This window comes from Colossoma macropomum, unplaced genomic scaffold (genome assembly GCF_904425465.1).
Source record: "Colossoma macropomum unplaced genomic scaffold, Colossoma_macropomum, whole genome shotgun sequence".
Taxonomy (NCBI): Eukaryota; Metazoa; Chordata; class Actinopteri; order Characiformes; family Serrasalmidae; genus Colossoma; species Colossoma macropomum.
The window spans coordinates 22,879,162-22,903,124 of record NW_023494805.1 but is presented as its reverse complement, the minus strand read 5'-3'; the positions used below and the strand labels follow the sequence as shown (position 1 = coordinate 22,903,124).

Below are 23,963 nucleotides of genomic sequence, written 5' to 3'. Positions count from 1 at the left end.
CATGTTAACATTTCAGTCTGTGTACAGAGATACACTGCTTTTACACAAGCTTTAGCAGCCAATGTTTTAGTGACACTTCTAGTTCTAACAGCTCTATTATATGTAAGTGCCAGGTAAGATGAAAAACACTGAGAAGAATTAAATGGAAGCAGAATATATAGTATGAGGTTGTAACTGAACTTCAAAATAATACATGGAAAAGCTCCAGATAAACTCCAAAACGTACAGTATTGCACCGCAGTTAGTGTTTCTTGATAAAGGAATGAACTTTCTCTCTTGGTGGAGAGTTAAACTGGAAAAAACTCTTGAAGCTTTCTGGTTCTAAAGAGAAGAGCCTATCAACCTCTGGTCCCACAGCCAGAAAAGGAGGACTGCTTTGGGGAGAGCGCTGTCTAACCAACCCTAGAAGGAGCAAGTACATTGACCCATGTTGGTAACTCACCTTTAAAATACAACATTCTATTTCACAGGTTCCTAAACCTGAGGGAACAGAGGTACCCCTGTCCTGCACATTTTAGTGTTTTTTTTCCTGCTCCCAACACTTCCAATTCAAGTCATGAAGGGCTTATTAATGAGCTGATCAGTTGAATCTGTTGTGTTGGGAGCAGGACAAACACTAAAATGCGCAGGGCGGGGATAATCCAAGACTAGGGCTGGGAACTTACTGCCCTACTCTATGGCAAAATGGTCTAGGCTGTGTCAAGCACTTTCTAAACTTTGTTCTCTGGTCATAGTTCATGAGAATGACTATGTAGATGTAACAGCTGTAACACTACTGATGTAAAAATAAATCATTATCTCCCTGTCTCCTACTCTTCTTCTGCCCCACTTCCTTTCATTTTACCAAAGCTTACAACTGACCTGTGGTGAAAGCTTGGGAGGCATGGTGCAGTCCATCTCTTTCAACAGGTGGCATGGTCCGCAACCGCAATGCCTCAAACAACCCCTGAAGCTTTTGGTACTGTTTGCTTTTCTTTGTCAGAAGCTCTGAAACTTCACTGTACTTCCGCTTATACTCCTCCACCCTCTGGACACAGTAAGAGAATATTCAGAAGGAGGATCCAGAACTTAAAAAGCATAAATAGTTAGGAACTCAATCAAAACTAGAAAAAATAATAGTAAAATAAGGTGAGGGGGACAGATTTTTGAACTGGCACAAAAGCAACATGTGCATTAATGCTTCAAATGAAGTGAGAAAATTAAAGAATTAGTACAGAATCTTATTGGTATCAGCAGATAATTGCATAAAAAATAATCATCAACATCAGACAGATGTTCAGATGTGGCTGATATGACACCAATATTTGATAACGTATTTATTGTATTCCACAAGAGCACAACGTTTAACATCTATTTCTTTGTATTGCAGGTAATTTAGAATGATGTCATTTACTAATTTAAGAAAACTTTATGTACAGGCAGATATGTACATGAACATCATCGGGTATCAGTACCAGCCCACAGTGCCCCTATTAGTGCATCCCTCATTGCAATGACTGTTTAATTAGTGTGTATGATGATTCAAAAGAAATCATATCTGATTAGAAATTATAATGCCCATACTGTCTAGTGATGTGCACAGCATAAGCCATGACCTCGGGGCAATGAACTCCCAGATAGCTAACGCAAAGTGCTGTACTGTGTCCACAGGATTACTGAATGAATCGTAAAAACCTTGTTTAGTAATGTAATCTCCTCTCTCAGAGCATTCATTTCAAGCTCTCTGGTTTGGTTCTGCTGTGCCATCACCTTCTCCATCTGGGCGACTTGTATCTCAGCCCGAGACAAACTGTACTCCATCAGCAGCCTTTCTTGGTTTACCTGAAGCATGTTAAGTGTATCAAATGGTCAGTGACTCAACAGGTGATATGAGTAGCCTGTATGTGTGTAGCAAGTGCAGCAGTTAAGGTTCGTGACTTTGGAGACAGGCCAAACCTGATAGGTCCAAAACGCCAGGGCTCGATGACTGATATCCAGAACTGTCTCAGGCCGTAATCCAACTAAAACCATAGTCTTGTACTGCTCTGAGGGGGCAAGCTCGGTGCGTACAATGTCCAGTTTGCCAGACAGCGCAGAGGAACATGCAGGGCAGATGGCAGGGGTCCGGCTGAACTCTCCAGAGCCGTGCTGATCACAGAAAATGTGAGAACAGGCCGTCGTCCAGGCGAACCCGCTCAGCTTGGCTCGGCACTTTGGGAAATTACAGAGTAAACTGTAGTCGCACACGGACATGGCTAAAACAAAGGGAGAGGGAAAATAGTTTAAATAAGACGTTTTCAAGAATTGTTCACGAAGCCCAGGTCAGCTGGATTATTTGTTTTGTGTTTCAGCGCCGACAAAAACTAGTCTTGACTTGTAAATTGTACGTTAGCTAGCTAGCTAACATTAGTCGGTGCTAACAGAAAGAAAAGTCATTAAAGGCGAACAAAACAATTTTATTGTACATATTTTGCGTTTGGGACTTTTGAGATGCATACAGACTGACCATTCAGCAAAATACTCCGGTTTAGTTAATTTAACCATTATCTGACATTAGTTACAGTACATTTGTTACCTGACATTGTCAAGTTAGCTTGTCGTGAAACTGTCTAGGTTAGCCAGTCGGCTAATTTTAATACACGAAGAGAATGGAGGCGGGGCCTATTATGATTATCTGATCTGTGATTGGCTGAACATAACGCTGGTGGGACACGTGCACTCTTGATTCACAGAGCTGCGTTTAAAACGAGGAGGGTCTGTAACCGCAGAGCGGCAGACCAGCTCTCTGAGCTCCGGATGTGATGTGTGGTCGAGAGACCAAGCAGAGAGGTTTAGCAGCTGCTGTACGTTGCGTTTTGTTACAAGGAGGGCGAGGAACGCAGCGCGTAACGTTTTTAGAAACCCTCAAATACTATGGTTGTGTCCCAAATGGCTCCTTACTCCCTACATAGTGCACTATGTTTGTTATGAAATGTGGACCTCTATACAAAAATAGTGCTCTGTATGTCATGTAAGGAATTGTTCACATGTAGCTAAATCTCAAATGGCTCTTTGCTAGACATAATATGCGCTATTTGGGTACAGGAGTCATTACTCTTAAGACCTACGTAGTGTACTACATAGGGAGTAGGGAGCCGTTTGAGATTCAGCCTAAGCCATCGTGAAATGAAGAAAGTTTGTGGTGCGGTCGAGCCGGGAGACTGGCTATATGAACGAGCGGCTGATCAGTCATGATTTACACCTGTGCACACTTAACGGCAATGATTCCCCTCTTCTAATGAAGCAATGAAGAAAGTTCACTCCACCGTTTAGTACATCGCACCCGTGAGAGTGCGGAAATTTGGCTGGAGTTCCTAAACGGAGGCGCAGGGAGGTGAAAGTGCGGCTCTGAAAGTGTGAGGGCTAAAGCTGCGACTCTGCAGATAGATACTGTTCAAAACCGCATCTTTTATTACTTAGTGTGGTCGTATGCAGCTGCGTCCAAACCAGTATAGTGCTAAATAGTATGTCCAGAACAGTACATTCATTAGTGTAGTGTAGTGTATTAGTAGTGCATTCATTAGTGTTGTGAAATGTATTACAACCCTATTTCCAAAAAAGTTGGGACGCTATGCAAAATGTAAATAAAACAAAATGCTATGATGTGCAGATCATTCAAACCCCATATTTCATTGAAAATAGTACAAAGACAACATATCAAATGTTGAAACTGAGAAATTTTATTGTTTTTTGAAAAAATATATGCCCATTTTGAATTTGATGCCAACAACAAGTTCCAAAAAAGTTGGGACGGGGCAACAAAAGGCTGATAAAGTTGTGTAAAAAAAACACCTAACATGATTAGCATGACCTAACATGACCTAAGTAACATGATTGGATATAAAAAAAAGCATTCCAGAGAGGCTGAGTCTTTCAGAAGTACAGATGAGGAGGGGTTCACCACTCTGACTGAAAGACTGCACGATCAAATATTGCGACAATTCAAGAATAACAATTCTCAGCGTAAAATAGCAAAGAACTTTTCATCATCTATGGTACATAATAACATTAAAAGATTCAGAGAATCTGGAGAAACCTCTGTATGCAAGGGACAAGGCCAAAAACCAGTATTTGCTGAACATGATCTTTGGGCCCTCAGGCAGGCGCTGCATTAAAACAGAAAAGATTCTGTAGTGGAGATCACCACATGGGCTCAGAAACACTCCTGAAAAGCACTGTCTGTGAAAACAGTTCGTCACTACATCCACAAATGCAAGTTAAAACTCTAAAATGCAAAGAGGAAACTGTACATAATTAAGATGCAGGAAAACTACCACCTTCTCTGGGCCCAAGCTCATTTAAAATGGACTGAGGGGAAGTGGAAAAGTGTCCTGTGGTCTGACGAATCAACATTTTAATTTCTTTTTGGAAATCATGGACACTGTGTCCTCCAGGCTAAAGACTCAGCTTGTTATCAGTTAACAGTTCAAAAGCCAGTATTAATGATTCATGGTATAGGGGTGTATTAGTGCACATGGCATGGGTGAGGTGAACATCTGTGAAGGCACCATTAATGCTGAATGATATATACATGTTTTGGCAACATATGCTGCCATCCAGATGACGTCTTTTTCAGAGAAGGCCTTGATTATTTCAGCAAGACGATGTCAAACCTCATTTTGCATGTATTACAACAGCATGGCTCAATAGTAAAAGAATCTTGGTGCTAAACTGGCCTGACTGCAGTCCAAAACTGTCACCACTGAAAACATATGTCGCATTATGAAATAAAAAAAATGCAACAAAGGAGACCTCAAACTAATGAACAGCTGAAATCCAATATCAAACAAGAATGGAGCACATTTCACTTTCAAAACTACAGCTGTTGGTCTCCTCAGTTCCCAAACGCTTACAAAGTGTTGTTAAAAGAAGAGGTGATGAAACACAGTGGTAAACATGCGTCCGTCCCAACTTTTTTTGGAACATGTTGTTGGCATCAAATTCAAAATGGGCATATATTTTTTCAAAAAACAATAAAATTTCTCAATTTCAACATTTGATATGTTGTCTTTGTAGTATTTTCATTTAAATATAGGGTTGAAATGATTTGTGTATCATTGCATTTTTTTTTATTTACATTTTGCACAGTGTCCCAACTTTTTTGGAAATGGGGTTGTAGTAGTACATTCATTAGTGTAGTAAAGTGTATTAGTAGTGCTTTCACTAGTGTTGTGAAGTATATTAGTGCATTCATTAGTGCAGTGTATTGTATTAGTAGTGCATTCATTAGTGTAGTGAAGTGTATTAGTAGTGCATTCATTAGTGCAGTGTATTGTATTAGTAGTGCATTCATTAGTGCAGTGTAGTGTATTAGTAGTGCATTCATTAGTGTAGTGTATTAGTAGTGCATTCATTAGTGTTGTGTAGCGTATTAATCGTATATATATTAGTGTTGTGAATTGTATTAGTAGTAAATTCATTGGTGTAGTGTATTAGTAGTGCATTCTTTAGTGTAGTGTAGTGTATTAGTAGTGCATTCATTAGTGTGATGTGTATTAGTAGTGCATTCATTAGTGTAGTGAAGTGTATTAGTAGTGCATTCATTAGTATAGTGAAGTGTATTAGTAGTGCATTCATTAATGTTGTGTAGTGTATTAGTAGTGCACTGTTGTCTGTTGTGGTTTGTAGGATGAAACTTGCGTGAAGCCTCATCATAACTTTGATGTGAAAGTTCAGAGAGTTGCTTCAGCCTGACAGGGGGTACAAATTAGTCAGGATGGTTGTAGCGACATGGTGAGTGTGATACATCTAATTAAAAATGGCTTTTCCCTCCATCCGTCCTCCACGTGGTGTATGGGAATACAGGCGGGGTGAAAGGGGGGCTTTGTGCGAGGCAGCATCGGATCCTGGGGCGCAGAGAGAGAGATGCTCACTCAACTGTGTCCAGGTCGCCATTGTTGGAAATTCCCGTCCATTCAGTGGCTTTTAAATAGAGCTTCAAATATGCGGACACACCAGCACAGCGAGGATGCCACAGGAGGTCTATTCTCCCATAACTTCGCTCACTTATAAAGACATGGCACATTATCGAACTGATTGCGAGATTCTGGATTGTTTCTAAATGACGTAGCTTTTTCCATCCTCCAGACCTGAGCACACACAGGCAGTTTTTAAATCACCATCATCATCATCATCATCACCATCATGATCATAACAGTTGATGGTGTTGTAACTGCAAGCCTGCCTCTTTACACCTTCTTCCTAAGTTTAAACATCAGCATCATTCTGTCTGAGCTAGTCAATTAATCATTAACAGTGTGTTCCTTTACACATCACTCCCTTTCACTGCTGTTCTTGATCTTAAAGGGGAAGTCCACCTGTTTTTAAAAATGTCTATAATAAAATTGTTCAGTTGTGAACAAAGACATTCAGAGTGGTTTGGTGTGAAATGCTCCATTAGAGAAACTTACTGAGTCAAAATTGTTCACAGTGGTGGTGATGGGAACCAGACGTCTCAAGCATTTAATGCTTCTAATAAAGAATATGCATTCAGAATACAAGAATTAAGTATGTGTTTTCAGTCAAGGTTACATTTTGTAAAGGCAGTATTAAGAACATGGTTACCTTTTAAAATTTCAGGAGAATACTTTTATAATAATAATAATAATAATTTAGTCCACTAAATTTGAAAAAATATATGGCCTTTATAAGAAACACCATCAATGCTTGTTTATTAACTACATTAAAATCAGTGCATAACGTGTGAAGTTCCTGCCAAAGCCTGTGTGGACTGATAAATCAATGTGATGATCAGTTATTAATCTCAGCATTACTTAACTTTTCTGAGAGATGATAGAACCTCATCAGTAATAACCTTAGCATCGCTGTTATACTGGACTCATGCATGCTTTTTGTGGCAAGTTATATACGTGATATTAACTGAAAATCACACAGCTACCTACTTTATAGTCAAGTTTGCAAGATTTTGCTATTGGAATATGGCAAATTGTGTGCTTGGTTCATGAGACGGCAGGGAGAGCAATAGAGAACCAACGTAGGTGATGAGAACCGAAATAATATTGAGAATTTTAAATAAGTGAGTTTTTATTAAACATACTAACAGGAGAATAATATGAAAATGTCACCAGTAACAGCAAGGGACAGTGTGAATAAAATAAAAATTACATCAGAAGAGTTTTTCCCATGTATTTTATCTGTAGTTTAAATGTAGTCCGAATATGTTAATTTTCTATGTATTGGAGCAAAATACATTAGTAAACACATTTAGAACAGTGTATTCAGTATTCATCACTACTTTTCAGAGTATTCTACCCTGCTAACAGCACATAAAGTTATTTCATGCATGAGACATTGTTTTATGATAAGACTTTGGTCTATTTATTTATTTTTGTCCTAATCCATTCATGGCAGAGAGGTACATGCAGGGAGTTGTAAGGCAACATAGCACCCAAGGAAAACTTACTTGTTCAGACTTACCACTGTTTTACCATGATCAGTATTACATATGAAAACTCTGAAGACACATCTAGGGTCACTGGTAGGGTAAATAAAATAGCTATAATTGTGTTGTACACATCGGGACCCCTGGTTCCTATCACCACCACTTTAAAGCTGAAATTGCAAGTTTTTTTTACAATGTCCTATGTCACGTGAAATCACTCTGGGTGACTTTGTTTACATCTCATCGACTAAATTATGCAGAAATTTAGAAAAATCGGTGGAATTTCCCTTTAATGGAAGTGTGATACTTCCTATAGGTTTTCGTGTGAAATAACTTTACTGCAACTGTTGGCTACAGAAGGGTGCTCTGTTCAGCAAGGTCGTAATGTGTTCTGCAGCCATTTATGTCATTTGAAATGTTGTTCTGGTGTGTAAATAGTCTTAGATCCCTTAAATTCACTCCTTTTATTCACATAAAAACATGTTTTTTGTCCAGACTGACATGATATAGTCACCGTGATTGATGGATATTAATGCAATTTGCTGTCAGACATAGAGATTCTCTTTAATTGCTTTTACGGCTGGATGGTGTGAGAAATGCAAGAGAGCGAGAAAGAAAAAGAGACGGTGCTCCACGCCATTGAAATGCAAATGTCAGTAAAGAACAAGGAGAGATTGTATTTGTGTGTGTGTGTGTGTGTGTGTGTGTATGTGTGTGTGTGTGTGTGTGTGTGTGTGTGTTGGGAGGTGGTGGTGGGGGGGTGCACAGTGGGCAAGTTTGAGAAAGAGGGGACTTGTTGAGGAAATACAGCCGCACACACGCACTCGCCAAATCGCGCAGCAGCTGCGGACGTCACGGTGCAGCTTTTGCGATCGCCGCGAGTTATTAGTTTTCGATTTCTTGTTTTGCGAACAAAGCGCGCTGTTGTGCGGCTGTAAATTGATGCTGACTTAACCTTGGCTACAACCGGCGCGCACGTCTCCTCCTGCAAGGTGAACTTTCAGCGTGGCGGGAGAGGGAGGGAGGGTCTTTGTGTTTACGAGTCCGCATTAGTGTGAAAAGTTGGCTGATGCGCCCCTCACGCCTCGCGCCCTCGCCGTGAATCATGTCGCGCCGTAAGCAAAAGCGACCCCAGCAGCTCGTGAACGCGGACCCGGGGGGCACGCTGCTGGCACCGCAAGGTGAGTCTGTTAAACGCTTATCTGCTAAATGCTCTCCATCATGCAAGCGATACTGGACCTTAAATGAGTTACGACCATCAGTGCAGGTTTTCTGGAGTAAGAGAAAAGTTTTTGCCATGGAATAAATAAACAGTAACACATGTTATTAATATTTCGCATTAATGTGTTGCTTGTACTGAGGATTCACCTTTAGATGCACGATTTGCAGCGCTGAATGGCAGCAGTACGTGCTTCTGTTCCTACCAGTGAGTGGGGTCATTGTTTGAGATCTAGCACGTTGGTTTTTGATTTGTCTCGGATTTCTGCTCTGAGGATGTGGACTGACCAGCCTGTGGCTAAGCAGCTACTGTGCAGGTGTAATATAATAGTCTTAAATTGGTTTTGAAAGAACATTTTAGAGTAACTTGTTTAAAAAAGTAAAAATGCTGGAGAGGGGGTTGGTCTTGGTGGTTCAGCACTATGGTCATTCCATTGACATGCATCATTCAGGGGCCATATCTGTGTTAGCTTTTCAGTAGCACCAATCTTCCAAGAGACTTGCAGCATACTCAGCTTGACTGTTGGGGGTCTTTTATTCGTTTAGAGAACTCTTCTATTCACTGTGAATAAGGTGCTGGCTATGGGGAGTGGAAGAAGGGGGTGTTTGGGTAAAGATTAATCTCTTCTCTTTCTATTCTCTTCTCCTCTCTCTTATTCTCTCCCTCATGTTTCCTTGTGCTCCTCTGTTCTGCTTTCTCAGCGACCCCCCCTACTCCACTCCTCTGCTTCTATTCACCTACTCAGTTGGGGGTTCCATTGGGTAGGATGCAGATGGGTAAAGAATGCACTAGTGCCTTCAAGGGAAAAAATGGATAGTTATCAGAAACACCTTAGACGTCCACAACCACCAAATAAGTACTTTGCTGAATCAGTCCACTTTTTTGACTGGGCTAACCTGGTTTGACTAAGTCCAAGCTAACATGATTGAGGAAACACAACTCACTGTTTTGATGACATAACATTGTATACAGTTATTAAGAGTGCGTCTATGCAGTACAGGGTGGGAAGGTCTGTCACTCAGCTTCTCAATTCCCCAACCCCCTTCTTCATTTTCTTACTCTGTGCTGAAGATTCTGAAAGAATTTGACCCCAGAGCTCCAGAGGTCAGGTCAACTGGCCAATCAGAGCACAGTTGACAGTGCCCAAAACCCATAGCATGGCCTGACCTATGACCTTGTGCAGGGTCAGGGGGAAGGGTGAATGGGGAGATGAAAGACAGAGCTGATGGAAAGAGGGTTGGGTTAAGAGGGGTTATGGGTTGTTGTGGTGATGCCCATTGTCCTCTAAAATGTGTTGCCATAGCAGCAAGGTGGTCAGCGGCTTGTGACAGGAATGACGAAAGACATTGTCCATGTTGTGGTTTATTAAAGATATCGTTTGTGCGTAAAATGACTAATTGATTGCACTTTTTTAACCCAAAATATGAACGTCTAACATCTTTCGAATGGCATTTTGCCAAATGTTTGCAGCATTTGGTTGTAGGAATCTATTACAGTTACCAGTGACCAAGATGAAGCTTCATTCACAGACAATATTAATTTGAAAGTTAAATAGTTTGTAGACCAAGAATGAATAATGCTTAAAAAGATAACTCTAGCGCAACATGTGTCTTGTGTAAATGATAGGTATGGAGAGAAATGCCTAAATCCCATTCTTGTTCTTCTCTATCATTGGTTTGCAGATGATCAGCTGGCCGTGAAGTCACCATCAACCTCTCTTGCTTCAGAAGCTACCTCATCTTCCTCATCCTCCTCATCCCCTTCTTCTCTCCAAGATTGTCAGCCTCCCTTGGCCCCGAGACCATCCCCTGGGGGCCTGCATGCTCCTTCCCTCCCCAGTGAAAACTCCTCCCCTCCCCATTGGGCCAGTCACATTGCCCCCTACACCACTTCTCTTCCCAACACCCACTCTTCTCTTTCCCCAGATTTCCCGCACCCATCCCTGTCCTCCCAGACTCAGTCCCCTCCTCCTGTCCAGCAAAAGTCTGTCCATATTCCTGTACATCAGCCTCACTCCACCATAACCTCTCCTCAGATGGGTATCTCTGCTACAACTACGAATTCCTCTGCCTCCTCCTCCTCATCATCATCTCTTAATGCCATTCCACACCCAGGCAGTCCCAGTTCCGTCCAACAGACCCCCTCCAGCCCACCAGAGGAGGTACAAGTGCCACCAACTTTAGCTGTACTCTTAGAGGAACTTAGGGTCTTGCAGCAAAGACAGATCCACCAGATGCAGATGACTGAGGAGATCTGTAGACAGGTTCTGCGCCTGGGTGGAGTCATCGGCAACCAGGATACAGCTCAAGGATCTTTGGAGAACCACCAGAGAACCTCTGGATCACTCTCCCCATCTCTATCCTCTTCAGGTCCTTCACAGTCCACAGCTTCTCCTCTACCTACAGCTCTTCCAACAGTGATCCCACAGGCTGTTGTTTCAAAGCCCAACATCTCTCATACTAATGGACATAGAGCTACATATTCCTCTTCATCATCCACACCCTCTTCTTCCACATCATCGCTGGTCACCTCAGTAGCTTCAGTGCACCCCCTGTCACTGTCGCTGGGTCTTCCCCGTTACCTCCATGAAAAATCCCCTAACACCTCACTGAGTCATACCAGTGCTGTTAGTTTCCCCACTCCTCCACTGCTCACCTCTAGCCTCTCTCAGGAGCAGATGCCACTCAGCTCTGCTGTGGGATCTTCTGGTGGTTCACTGAGCTCTTCTGCAGGGCGCCAGCAGCATGTCTGTCGCTTTTGTGGAAAGGTGCTGAGCAGTGACTCCTCCTTGCAGATCCACCTGAGGTCTCATACAGGTGAAAGGCCTTACCAATGTCCTGTCTGCCTCAGTCGCTTTACTACACGTGGGAACCTCAAGGCCCATTTTCTGCGCCACCGGGAGCAGAACCCAGAGCTTTCCCTCTCCCTTCTCCCACCTGCCCTGTCAGAGCAGAGCCAATCAGGATCTGGCACTGGGGTGAGTCAGAGACGCAGGAAGCGTCGTGCCGAAGACGAAGAGCCTTTTGGGGTTAAAGGTGGGGTGGGTGTGCCTGATGGCTTGGCTCTCGGTTTTCTATCTGGGCCATCTTCCCGCCTCTCTCCTTCCTCTCTGCCTCTGCCGCCCAGCGTAGATCTTGCCCTCTTGTCCACTGCCCATTCACTGCTGCAGCTTAATCGTGCCTCTGCTGCAGCAGTAGTCTCTGCTTCAGCAAGTGTACAGTCCTCTTCTGCATCCACCACTTCGTCTTCATCTTCCTCGGCCTTGACAGGCCAGTTGAAGGGTGCTAAACAGCAGCGGTTTGATGAGAACACACCTCCACACTCCACTTTGCACCCCAGTTCTCCATACTCCCAGTTGGCCCACCTCCCTAAGATCCTCTTCCCCTCTGGTCCCTCTCCCCACCATCCTGGATTGGCTTTACTCCGCCCTCCTCACCTTCCCTCCCCCCACCCCCAGCTTACTTTCCCCTTCTCCCCTTACCCCAAACCCCAGACCTCTTCTCCTTCCTCTTCCTCTCCATCCTCATCGACTGCTACCTCTGACACCTCCAAACTCCAGAGGCTGGCGCAGAAGCTGGAGAAGCAGCCTCCATCAAAATCGTTCAGTGAAGACCAGACTAATGGTAGCACCCAGGCCAGTGACATATCAACAACATCCAGTACTCATACTATCTCAGCATACAGGAGGGAAATGATGGCAGCCTTGGGCCTAAACCCTAACCCCAACAGTGAGCTGAGCACCCAGAGCATTTCAGGGACTATTCCCTCCCTGCCCTCTCTGGCACCTAACCAGTGTGGGATATGCCTGCGTGTGCTTAGTTGTCCCAGGGCACTACGCCTTCATCAAGCCACACACCTGGGCGAGCGCCCTTTCCCTTGCAAGCTCTGTGGCCGCTCCTTCTCCACCAAGGGCAGTCTGCGGGCTCATCTGGCCACCCACAGAGCACGACCGCCCAATGCACGCACCCAAAATTCTTGTCCGCTGTGTCAGCGTAAGTTTACTAATGCTGTGGTGCTACAGCATCACATTCGGATGCATCTGGGGGGCCAGTTGCCTCCAGAGGGGAATGGAGATTTGGGGCCAGAGGAAGAAGTTAGTCAAATAGGTAGTGTCACTCTGCCTAAGACCATCCAGTCTCATCCTCTTAATATGAGTACTACTATTTCGTCTTCAACTGCTAGCACACTACAGTCAAGCACAGCTTCTAGAAATACTACATCACCTGATGCAGATCAAGTGCTAGAGTCGGATCAAGATCCCTGTGACACACCTGGTACAAGCCCAACTCCAATCACTGATCCAGCCCTAGAGAAGCAAGACCACACTAGTTCTTCCACTTGTGACAGCCCCCCTGCTAACTCTTCTCCAGTAGAAGAACATCCTGACAGTGATGCTCACCCTAGCATTGTTAGTGCTTATGCCCTCAGTGCTCTTAAAGCTCATCAAAACAGGTGTCAGACCAGTGCTGTAGTAAATGGTATGACAGATGATGATGAGAACATTCCTCTGTCCCTCTGTACCAGAACCAGTTCTCAGGATTCTCTGCCCAACAACTGTGATCTCTCAGGGGCTCCCCATTCTACAGTGGTCAGTGGCCCAAAATCCAGCCCAGATTCTGCAGCTCTTGATCTTTCCCCTGCACTCACACCCCCCTCCAGCCCATCCCTTCAACCCAAGCCAGATTTAAGTGGTTCACAGAAAACAGTGCCTGCAAATGTAACCAGTCTGAATCCTGAACCCAGAGAAGGAGACTTTCTCTCAAGCACTAAAAATGAATCTTTGCCCTCATTAGCCAATAATGGAGCTCCAGAGGAGGAAACTGGGAACATGAATCTTGGGGATGTTCAAGAGGCCAAGAAGGAAGAAGTGACTAACATAAATGTAGAAGTGAATACTGGGAGTCAGGTTAAGGATGAGGAGGGGATTATGGTGACCCAACCAAATATCCCAGTTATCCCTTCACAGCCCCAACGCCCTGAGAAACCCTACAGCTGTGCGCACTGTGGTAAAGAATATGCCAGCCGCAGTGGACTAAAGGTAGGAAGTAACAGATATGTGTATGTATATATATATATATATATATATATATATATATTTACCATTGCATACTGTGGTCAAGGCTGTACTAAAACACTGTCCAAATCTGTAATAGTTCAAAGATCTGTTACAGTTAAAATATATTCTAATTATGTATTTGTAGTTATGGGCAATGAGATATTGTGCTAATTTGTGTGCATTTGTATGTGTGTGTTATAACAGGGTCACATGAAAATCCACAGTGGAGGAACAAGCAGTGGGGCGAATGCTTCAGCTGTTGCTCTGCAGCCTTCAGAGGGAAACTGTAAGGACTCTATGGAGTCAAGTCCTCATCCAGCTAGTGGCAACCTTCAAAAAGACACTGGAAATACACTGGAGAAAAGCACAGAGAAAGTATCCCCAGGAGAAGTTCCACTAGCTGCTGGTGGATCAGCAGATGGAGGGGCAGAGTCTGAGGACACAGCCTAAAAGAATGTGATTGGTGGAATGGTAATTTTTTTTGCCAATTTTAGTGAGAGTTTTTACTATTTTTCTGTTAGATGTAGCTCTTAAATTGTGATATTGTAGAACAGTAGTGACTTTGTTAACATAAAATTAGTGCCTTTTTTGAAGACAATGAAATGTTCGTGTACACAAAGCAAGTCCTTGACATCAGATATTAGGATCCTCAGAATTAAGATCCTAGGTGAAATGTGGTATTTGTGTATTACAAATGTAATTATAAATTTTCTTACGTCAAAACATTATTGAATCTGAAACAATTTCAGATTTCTATGAGGCTTTTTACTCCTTTCATTAACATGCGGATGTCCAGATTTTATTTGACCACATAAAAAGCCAGGTGTAATCACACCCAGGATGCACTGTGATTGGATTATGTGTGTAAATAGAATGTGTCTTCTATATCCACATACCTTTTTATCTTTTACATAAGAGTATAAACAAGGAGAAATGGATGATACATGAGGCTGGAGTTATCCCAAAACCAAGTGCCTTCTTGCACTCTGAATCCAAGCCATAACAGGTCATAACAAGTGGAAAAAGTTCATGGAAGTAAACCAGAAATAACTTACGTGTTAACATGCTTTTTTATCTGGGAAAGTAAAATCTCATTGGGTCACACTGGGGTCGCATTTTATTGAAAAGTGCAAACTGAATCCAGCCAAAGTATATCCAGATATGATCCAGACATGAAACACATGTTAATGCAAGTGTAAACAGCCTCAATGAGTATGAGAATTTCTCAACTTTGTCCACCAGATATATTTCCAACAATTATCCAATTATGAAAAGAGGGATTTGCCCTAAAATGTGATGGGTTAAATTTTGCATCATACAAAAACTGGTCAGCTGAGCTGCAGTTGGTCAATGTAAATTCCCAGGTTTCATTTATTTTCTTTAACATTGTTTTTCTCCCTCTACTCCAATCATCATGCTGCTGTACGTATTGGATGTTACTCGATTTAGTTGCACTGTTCTCAGCGCTGTTTTTATAGTCTTAGTGAACCCATGTATTCCACTATGAATTCTATTCAATTCAATGACTTCATTGACCTGAATTAGAAACATGTTCTTCCTTCAGTGTTGCCATCATCCAGATAATAGTACTGAGGACACTGTTTATGCACTGATTGAGAGAACTGATAAATAACTACCAGTACAGCTTGTATAATAATGAGAACAACAGCAGTGAAAGTATGCCTTAACTCTCTAGGCAGTGCTTAGAGATAACACTACTTGACCTGTATCTACAAGCACTCTAATTTCATTGACTGATAGAACTTGACTCACTTCTAATGGACGTGTTCATTCCCAGTGACCAGTACAATAAATCAGAGTAGGAACCTCAAGGGGCCTTTAGCTTTTGTGGGCTTTTTTGCCCATATGCATGCATATGTATTTCTTTTCTCTCTTGAGTTACTCAAGAGGAATGCTGCCCTTTATCAGTGCATTGCACTGAACTGTATTTAGCTGTCTTAGCTTTTCTTTTTTTTTACTTTGTGTTCCCCATAAATGTTGTCTTTTAAAATTTGCTCCTACTTTGTTTTGAAGAGGAGGAATAAAAGCCGAATGAATGTCATGTCATTCAGATAAATGCTCGTGTGGTTTGTTGTTGTTTTTTTTTTGGTGGGCATGTTAGGTGTGTGTAATTGTGGGCCAGATATTGTATGTACACTTTGTGTCGCAATGTCTTAAAGGGCCATATCCTGCCATTTCCTTGTATTTTATTGTTTCCCTGAGGTCCACTTATAGGTTTTATGTACCAGTCATACCAATTTTACATGACCATTTTCCAATCTCTCTTCATCCCTTGGAATCAAACAGGCTGGGCTCCTGAGCAATGGTCTTATAATGAGGAGATCATGCTAAACTGTTTTAGTCTGAATAGGCAGAAATATGTAAATGTGTTGGCTTTTGTGACATCACAAAAGACAAAATTAAAAACAGGCTGTTTTAAAGCTTAATTTCAATTAAGTATGTATGGACTGTGTTCTGAAATTTTACTGTTTCAAACTGTTTTAAAAAAGCAAGGACAACCCATGATACGGGCCCTTTAAGTATAGGAAGAGATTATTTACCGAACTGTAATTCAGTCCAAAATTCATCCCCTGGTCCTGCTGCCGTAGCAGTCATTCTTCTATCTGTGTTCTATTTGTCTGCGTTCGTGTTTTCTCAGCCTCAATACTCTGTATGTCTGCTCCAGAGATCTTTTGTCTACCTTTTTGGCCCCTTTTCAAAGTCTGTTTCCTTTCATATGGCTTAGCTCACCAGATCTGTGGTGTGCATGTTGATGGGTGCATGTGCGTACACTGTGTGTCCATGATAATGTGTGTGCGTGAACTAGTGCAAAGTGATTGAGTGTGCAGCTGTATAGACCCCCCCCTCCACCCACTCCCTTCTCTCCAACACCCTCTCCCTGTGTCATGCTCGCTTTCATATGCTCTCTCTTTCATTTTCTCTTTCATTCTCCCTTTCTTTCAGTCTCTCTCCATCCTCCACCCCTCCCTATGTAATGGGACTGACACACAGGAAGCTCTAATCCCTGCACAATAACCCCCCTCATCCCCCTCTCAGCGTCTCTGAGCAGGACGGGGGGGACAGAGGGGACCAACCCAGCCAGCTGTCCCCAAAATGGCTCCTAATCCTGCCTCTGCAGAGCCCTTGAAACCATGACAACTGGTAACCAAGGAGAAGAATGTAGAGGTTGAGAGGGAGAGGCACAATGGGCCCAGAAAAAAGGCATGTGTTAGAAGTTTGTCCACACGCTTTCAGAAGCGACATGAGGCATGTCTCAATCAAAAATACAGGAGAGACAATACCAAATACATTTCACTCAGCACTGAGAGATGCAGCAAAGGCACGTGGTACTAAGTGAATAATCTGTAACTGTTCAGACAGTATGCTTTGGTTTTTCTGTGCTCTGACAATTTTTGGTAAGGTCTGTAGTCATCCCTATCTGCTCAGGAACATGATCACGAGTTAATCCAGCAAACCTATGCTATTGAAAATAGATGTATTATGTTGGAGCACAAGAAGACATTAAATCTAAGAAGTTAATCTTTATTCAAGAAAGTTAAACACTTTCATTTAAAGTTTCGAATGAATTCTATAAAACATCAGACAGTATTCTGCATTTTAAAAGTTAGATCTGTTTGGCTCTCTTTGTAAAACAAACTCAGGATTCAGTCAATGGATTTTACCCTAAGCAGAATCGGCAATAGCAGATTTTGTCCACAAGAGGGAGCAACGGGTGTACCGCTGAAACATGAGGCCAGGCTCTAAAATGGCACGATGAAAATGTGTAGTTTTTAGACAGATAGCCATGATTCATAGTAAATTTAATTTCTTTCCCAGGGCTTTTGTGCAAGCTTCAAGAACTAAACCCTTGCTGCTTTGATGTCTTAGCCTAACTTATTTAAAACGCTTCTGAGGACAATATTCATAGTTTACTGCTTTACACAATGTGGCTTGACTGTTTTGAGTTAGCTCTTGGTTTTACAATTACTTAAACTACGGACATTGACAGCACCTTCCCCAGCAGCTAAACAACTATTTTAATTGCCGCTAAATTAAACTACTAAAGGACAACTCCATCAACCGTCCTAGTCAAATGAGTCTTTTATTAACGCACAGCAACTTATACAACTGAGAGATGTATAAGCAATATTTAAATTGTGGATAGATGGGCGGACTGATACCGAAGTATCGATTACTTCCGTTATTCCTGGCGTTTCCATTTCAGAATTTTTTAAAAGTATCTTCTTTGATTGTCCATGTTAATAGTAAATTTTCTTGAAATTGATGCATTTTGATGCTCGAAAAATGGGAAAAAATGATGGCAGCAAATAACTGTGCAGCACAGGAACTACTTTTCCTTCCGCTCTCTTTCTCTGTTCCTCATACCGGACAGTCACACAAATGCAAAGCTGCCAGGAGGGAATTGGGACTGTAAAAAGTCCAGAAATGGGTAACGGTAATAAAACGTAAGCTATGTCCGCACTGTAGAAATCACAGAGTTCCTCTTTTATGCAAACAGAAGACTTTTTAAAGTAGCAGTAGTATCATGATAATACACAGGCTGTTACTTAGTATCAGAATCAAAAGAAATCAACAGTTTTGCCAACCATAACTGCGTGTTCTTGTGGCAGTTATCTTTCAGTAACGTTAAAAATGTTAGAACATGTCAGTCTCATTTTCTGTAGTTGCAGTAATTACATATTAATTACAATTAACCGAAATGAAGTATATTCAATACTATTAATATGACTATTACTATCTAGTCAATTTAAGTTTAAGCCTTTAATCATTTATAACTGAGCTGAGGTTCCCACACAGCATCATGCTGCAAACTGCTCCTAAGATCCTCAAACGCACCTTATAAAATTAATAACACTGCTAAGCAGGCTTATGAATACGGAAGTGTCTTTGTCTAGCAGCTTGTTTGTGGTATAAATCACATGAAATGTTTTCTCCCGCCTCACCTCGTGTTTTATGCCTAGTTAGTCCTCTCCGCATGAAAGCAGAAGTCCATCAGCTGATCGAACTTGAGCACACCTTCCAGACAGAGGGCAGAGAGAGAGAGAGAGAGAGAGAGAGAGCAGCTGCAAAAGCACAGGAGCGCTTAACGAAGACAGTAATCAAACCTGACTCTCCGTTTCCAGCCCAGCTTCCTGTTAAAATGACAGCTACATCTGTGTTCATTCTCCTCAGCAAATGTGAATGACCTGCAGAAGCCTGAAAACAAGGAGCGCCAAACCACTGGAGTGGGAGCAGAAATCCGAGTATTCCCGTTAGTCACCTGAGAAAGGTAAGCTAACGCATCTGTTTAGCCTGAACGTGAAGGTTTCATCTGTTTATTTAGCCTGCAGGCTATCAGATAGAAGTGCGACTTGATAAACGTTACAGTTCCACGTTTCACGAACAGTTACATTGATGATTTTCTGTGAACTTGAGGGGGCGTTAAAAGAACATGAATGTCCCTGCAAATTCACTGATTATCAAACGTAAACAGACCATAACGACGATTTTTACAGGTTTAGATTAAGCCAGAGCTAGTGCTAGACTGAATTTTCAGTGGGGAATCTCAGCTGACAGTACACATTAGTCCAAGGCTGACGTGCTGACATGGGTCAGATCTGTGTTCTATTAACCAGTTTTACTTTAATGCTTTACTTGGTTAAGATATGGTTTGGTCTGTCTTTACACCTCTTGTGGCCCTGCAGGTACTGGGATACTGTCTGAAAGTCACATATCAACAAAGCTGTGCTGCACAGAAAGCCTCGTTCCCAGTGTAATCTTAAGTAATTTATTTTATAGCTGCTTTCTAAGAGAGCTTATCAGTGCTGGATGGACCTTGATCTCCCACTCTGGTCCCTAAGACCTGTGGAAACTACAGTTCTCTCTCTTTTTATCATCACGTGCAGGCCTTACCTGTTCTCCTCCTGCTCGGTAATACTCTTTCTTTCTTTCCTTCTTTCTTTCTTTCTTACTGCCTTTTTTAACACACTGGAAATGTCACACAAAATGTAGTACATTAAAAAATATAGCATAGTATTTCCCTGTGGATCAATATTTGGGATCAATAGCATTTTATATTCTATTCTGAAATGTCAGTCAGAAATAATATTCATGCATTCTGCTTTCTCTTGCTTTCACTCAGTGCTCTCCAAAGCATGAAAAATCGTTAGCAGGCAGCAACAGTAATAAACTGTAATAAATTCCATGGTTGGTCAGGTATAGCCTGGTACATGCGTGGTGTAGGTATCATGTATGAAGTATAGTGGGCTATTTTTTTTTAACTACTACCTCAGATCTCATACCGTGCTTGCTTAACAACCTAAAAGCTTAGAACAGCACATACATCAGTTAAACCGAGAAGGCATCTATACATGTTTACCACAGATGATGTAGTTACTTATTATCCACTGCATACTACATTAGACCTTATATAATGCTATCTAAATTGACTTTCCTTAATCTGCTCATGTCATGCTCAGCAAACCATGCACATAATTTGTATAGTAAGACATCGTCAGCGTCTTTGCTTTGCAATGTTCAACCAAGTTTCTATTAATGGTCCACTTTTGCAGTTAATTACATCACTCTTCTGCTGTTTTTGAATGTTGTATTATATATTTATTATTATAATACTTTGACATTCAGCATTTTGTGTGGTTATGTTGTGATTTTTTCACTACTGCATGCTTATGTTACTATATGTAAGGTTCATGGCATATCTTCCTGTGTTTAACTCTCATAAGCCCAGTGAACTGGGGAGAACATGTGACATGTCAGCTTTTGCAAAGCTGCTTCTGCCCTCCTTGTTTATTATGTGTAAGAGAGGAAAACTAAAGCAGAAAAACCTGACCATTAATGTCATCCTTTTGGCTAATGATGAGAACACTGACAGAATGACCAACCTAATTTAATGTAACTGTACTTGCAGCACAACACTGTACAAGGGGCTAAATGGCATGTCATGACATGTCTAAATGACTGGCTGTTTTTCTTTCTTCCATTCAGCATCTCTCTCTAAATCTTTACATTCACTCGCTTTTAAAAAACATTTTTTATTGTGTGTTTGCATAATTATATTGCCGTTACAATCATTTGCACTGAAAAATCATTCTCTTTCCTCCTCAGATGCTGCCTTAAGACTTCTGACTCAGACATAAGCAGGCCTTCTAAATAAATTTGAACTTTTTGAAAGTGACCGACAGCTGATCCAGTCAGCATCCCTGTTAAACCACCTGCCTGCCAATTCTGTGCAAAAATGGCTACCAGCAGCCCTGCCCCTACGCAAGAGTCTTCCACAGACGTCTCAAATGGCAAACTGAAGTCGTCTGGTTCTGAGGAGTCAATGAAACTAAAGAAAGAGATTTCCTTGCTCAATGGCGTTTGCCTCATTGTGGGGAACATGATTGGCTCGGGCATCTTTGTCTCTCCTAAAGGCGTGCTGATGTACAGTGGCTCCTATGGCCTGTCTTTGGTAGTGTGGACAATTGGTGGAATATTCTCAGTGTTCGGGGCGCTTTGCTATGCCGAGCTGGGAACCACTATCACAAAGTCCGGTGCCAGTTATGCCTACATCCTGGAAGCCTTCGGAGGCTTCTTGGCCTTCATCCGTCTGTGGACGTCGCTCCTCATCATCGAGCCCACCAGTCAGGCTGTGATAGCTATCACCTTTTCCAACTACATGGTGCAGCCCGTCTTCCCTACCTGTGTCGCACCCTATGTGGCCAACCGCCTACTGGCCGCAGCCTGCATATGTGAGTAATCACGCAGCGTGTATGTGTGAGCTCACGTCTGTTTGTGAAAGAGTCCCAAGAATACACTGAGTCTAGATTTCAGTAGAGCTGGGTAGAGTAGACTAAACCCTTACTCAAGTCAAAGTGTTGTTACTTTAGTGAAATAAAGCCTAAGCAGAATTTGGGGCCCCGGTCTTGCGGAAATCTTCTTCTAAAATGACCATTAGACAGCTTGTTCTCCATTTTTGCACTATTTACTCACCATTCAGAGAGCGGTTGAGAAGAGCAAAGTGATCTATTTTTCTGCAGGTGAGACTACAACCTGTAGGGCTGAAACACACCAATTGGTGTTACTTACCACACATAAATATATACCTCACAAATATACCTTAGTGGAGAGAGTTTAATCAGGAAGGTACAAATCCATCAAAATTATACATTTCCAGAAAACTATATGACCAAGACACATAGCATCGTTGTAGAGTAGCTTAGGGAATGGGGGCAGCACAACTTTCCATCATTTGTATAGTAATTTCAACTTACTTCACTCAATTCCACAGTGACATTCCATTGAATCCAGGTGTAGATGCAAAATTCCTGATCCTTGTTCAATACAATCCTTGTATTTTTGAAGTATTTTAGTACTATAATGTAATGTCATAAAATACATTTTACAAACTTGATCTGAAACCTGCCAACCCTTATTTGTATATCCTCAATACCAATTCTGATCTGATATTTCATCTTTAAAAAACACTGAGCTTAAAAATGAGCCGTTTTTAATTGAAGCATTACTAATATTGGCCCGATACCAATTCCTGGTATCAGATGGATTTCATCTTCACTGAGTAGTAAAGCAGACACTCACTTCAGTATAAAGTTGGACACAAACTACACCACAAAATGCACCACCATTTATTGGGCCGTGTCAATGATAAAAATTGAAATGCACATGTTTTGGTCTAGTTGGCATTTATTCAGAGAAGAAGACAAGTGTTTGTTGGTCTGTTAGTATGAGTCTTTGGATGCAGTTGTTATTTCATTGTATGTGGGTGCTGATCATTTTGCTTGTCCATGGTATTGAAGGACGGCACAAAGAGGAAGAAAGTGTGCTCAGATGGCAAGAAAAGGGTAGTGAGACAAGATGCGTGACATGATGTATTGATCAGCACTATGGAGAGGTAGGAGGCAAGAGAAAGAGGAACATGAAAGCTGACGGAGACTAAAGACATGAGCTTTAGTTTCCTGCATGTTTATGCTGACACAGACAGTCATTAAAGCCAGTTTACCTGAAAATACTTACACAGTAGAGAACTATATTGGAATATACATTGAATTCAATTATTCCAGCAGAGTGAAAGGACATTGTGGTGGGCTGCTGTAAAAGATTAAGAAAAAGCAAAAGAGAAAGAGAGGACAGGAAGTTGAAAAGTGAGTAAGGGTAGAAATAAAAAGAAGGAGGGCATAGTGTCACGTGTGGGGCTTTTGCTGACAGCAAAAAGTGAATCACTGACGTTCACGTGATTCTGTCTCATACTGTCTTACACTGGATCTTTGTCAATTAATCAGATGGTTACTCATGTTGTACTAGGGTCATTTTGGGTCATTTAGCACAGAACAAGGACAGAACAACCTGTAGCTTTCTGGCACCAAGGAGCTCTCTCAGTGTACATGCGTTACCCCTTTAACTCTAGGTATATTATTCAGTACTTAATCCTAAAACATATTATTTAGCATATTATGAATATATACTAATAACCATGGATTATTTAGTATCTTTAGTAACTAGTATTAATTATTCTGTTATTACTATGAATTGAACAGTAATTGCTATGAATTATTCAGTTACATCTATGAATCGTATAGTAATTACATTGGATTATTGACTATTATGAATTTTACATTAATTACTATGGATTATTCAGTTTTTACTATTAATTATGCAATACTTATAATGAATTATTATGTTAATAGCATAAATTATACAATAACAACAATTAATTATTTAGTTACTGCTAATAGATATTTAAATAATTACTATAAATTACTCAGGGACAGCTATGATTTATACAGTAATTACAGTAATTACTTTATTGTTCAGTTGCTAGTATGGATTATGCAGTAATTACTGCATTATTCAGTTAGTACCATTTTTTATTTTGTAATTGCTATGAATTATTCGGTTACTATTATGAAACTCATATTATAAAAGGGAGAAATTAAAGTGTGGCTCTTAGGGTTTGGGGGGGGTTACCCCCTTAAAAATCATAGCCTTATTACATTAGTCTTAGATGACTCACTTCACATGTGCACACATACAGAGCACAAATAGAGTGATAAGAAGTTTTTTAGAGGGTGTGAATGTGCTGATACTAGGAAGGTAAAGTCCTCCACACAAGACTCTGACCCTTGTGTTAATCGCTAATGACAACTCAGCATGTAATGCACTGAGAGAGAGAGAGAGAGGAGAGAGAGAGGAGAGAGAGAGAGAGAGCAGAGCTATCCCAGAACACAGTTATTCTCACACTCTCAGTGGTA

The 23,963-nt window shown here is 41.5% G+C and overlaps 3 protein-coding genes across 3 annotated transcripts in view; 2 read left to right on the top strand and 1 right to left on the bottom strand.

Annotated features, from left to right (window-relative positions):
• Positions 1 to 241: 241 nt before the first annotated feature.
• LOC118826712 (E3 ubiquitin-protein ligase CCNB1IP1) lies at positions 242 to 18,764 on the bottom strand. Its single transcript, XM_036597760.1, has 5 exons — positions 18,660 to 18,764; positions 1,936 to 2,234; positions 1,675 to 1,821; positions 862 to 1,027; positions 242 to 402 (listed from the first exon to the last, which is right to left on the bottom strand). The coding sequence occupies exons 1-5, from the start codon at positions 18,691 to 18,693 to the stop codon at positions 242 to 244; spliced, it is 807 nt and encodes a 268-aa protein (XP_036453653.1). The 5' UTR covers positions 18,694 to 18,764.
• On the top strand, positions 9,503 to 14,744 carry si:ch211-212k18.5 (sal-like protein 2). The gene is made up of 2 exons (XM_036597755.1): positions 9,503 to 13,677; positions 13,900 to 14,744. Exons 1-2 carry the CDS (start codon positions 10,216 to 10,218, stop codon positions 14,143 to 14,145), a joined length of 3,708 nt encoding a protein of 1,235 aa, XP_036453648.1. The 5' UTR covers positions 9,503 to 10,215; the 3' UTR covers positions 14,146 to 14,744.
• Positions 18,752 to 23,963, top strand: part of slc7a7 (solute carrier family 7 member 7) — a 13,463-nt gene continuing 8,251 nt past the window's right edge. Inside the window, exons 1-2 of the mRNA XM_036597756.1 lie at positions 18,752 to 18,985; positions 20,821 to 21,446. Of these exons, the coding sequence (XP_036453649.1) occupies positions 20,951 to 21,446 (496 nt within the window). The 5' untranslated portion in view covers positions 18,752 to 18,985; positions 20,821 to 20,950. The remainder of the gene's footprint in view (positions 18,986 to 20,820; positions 21,447 to 23,963) is intronic.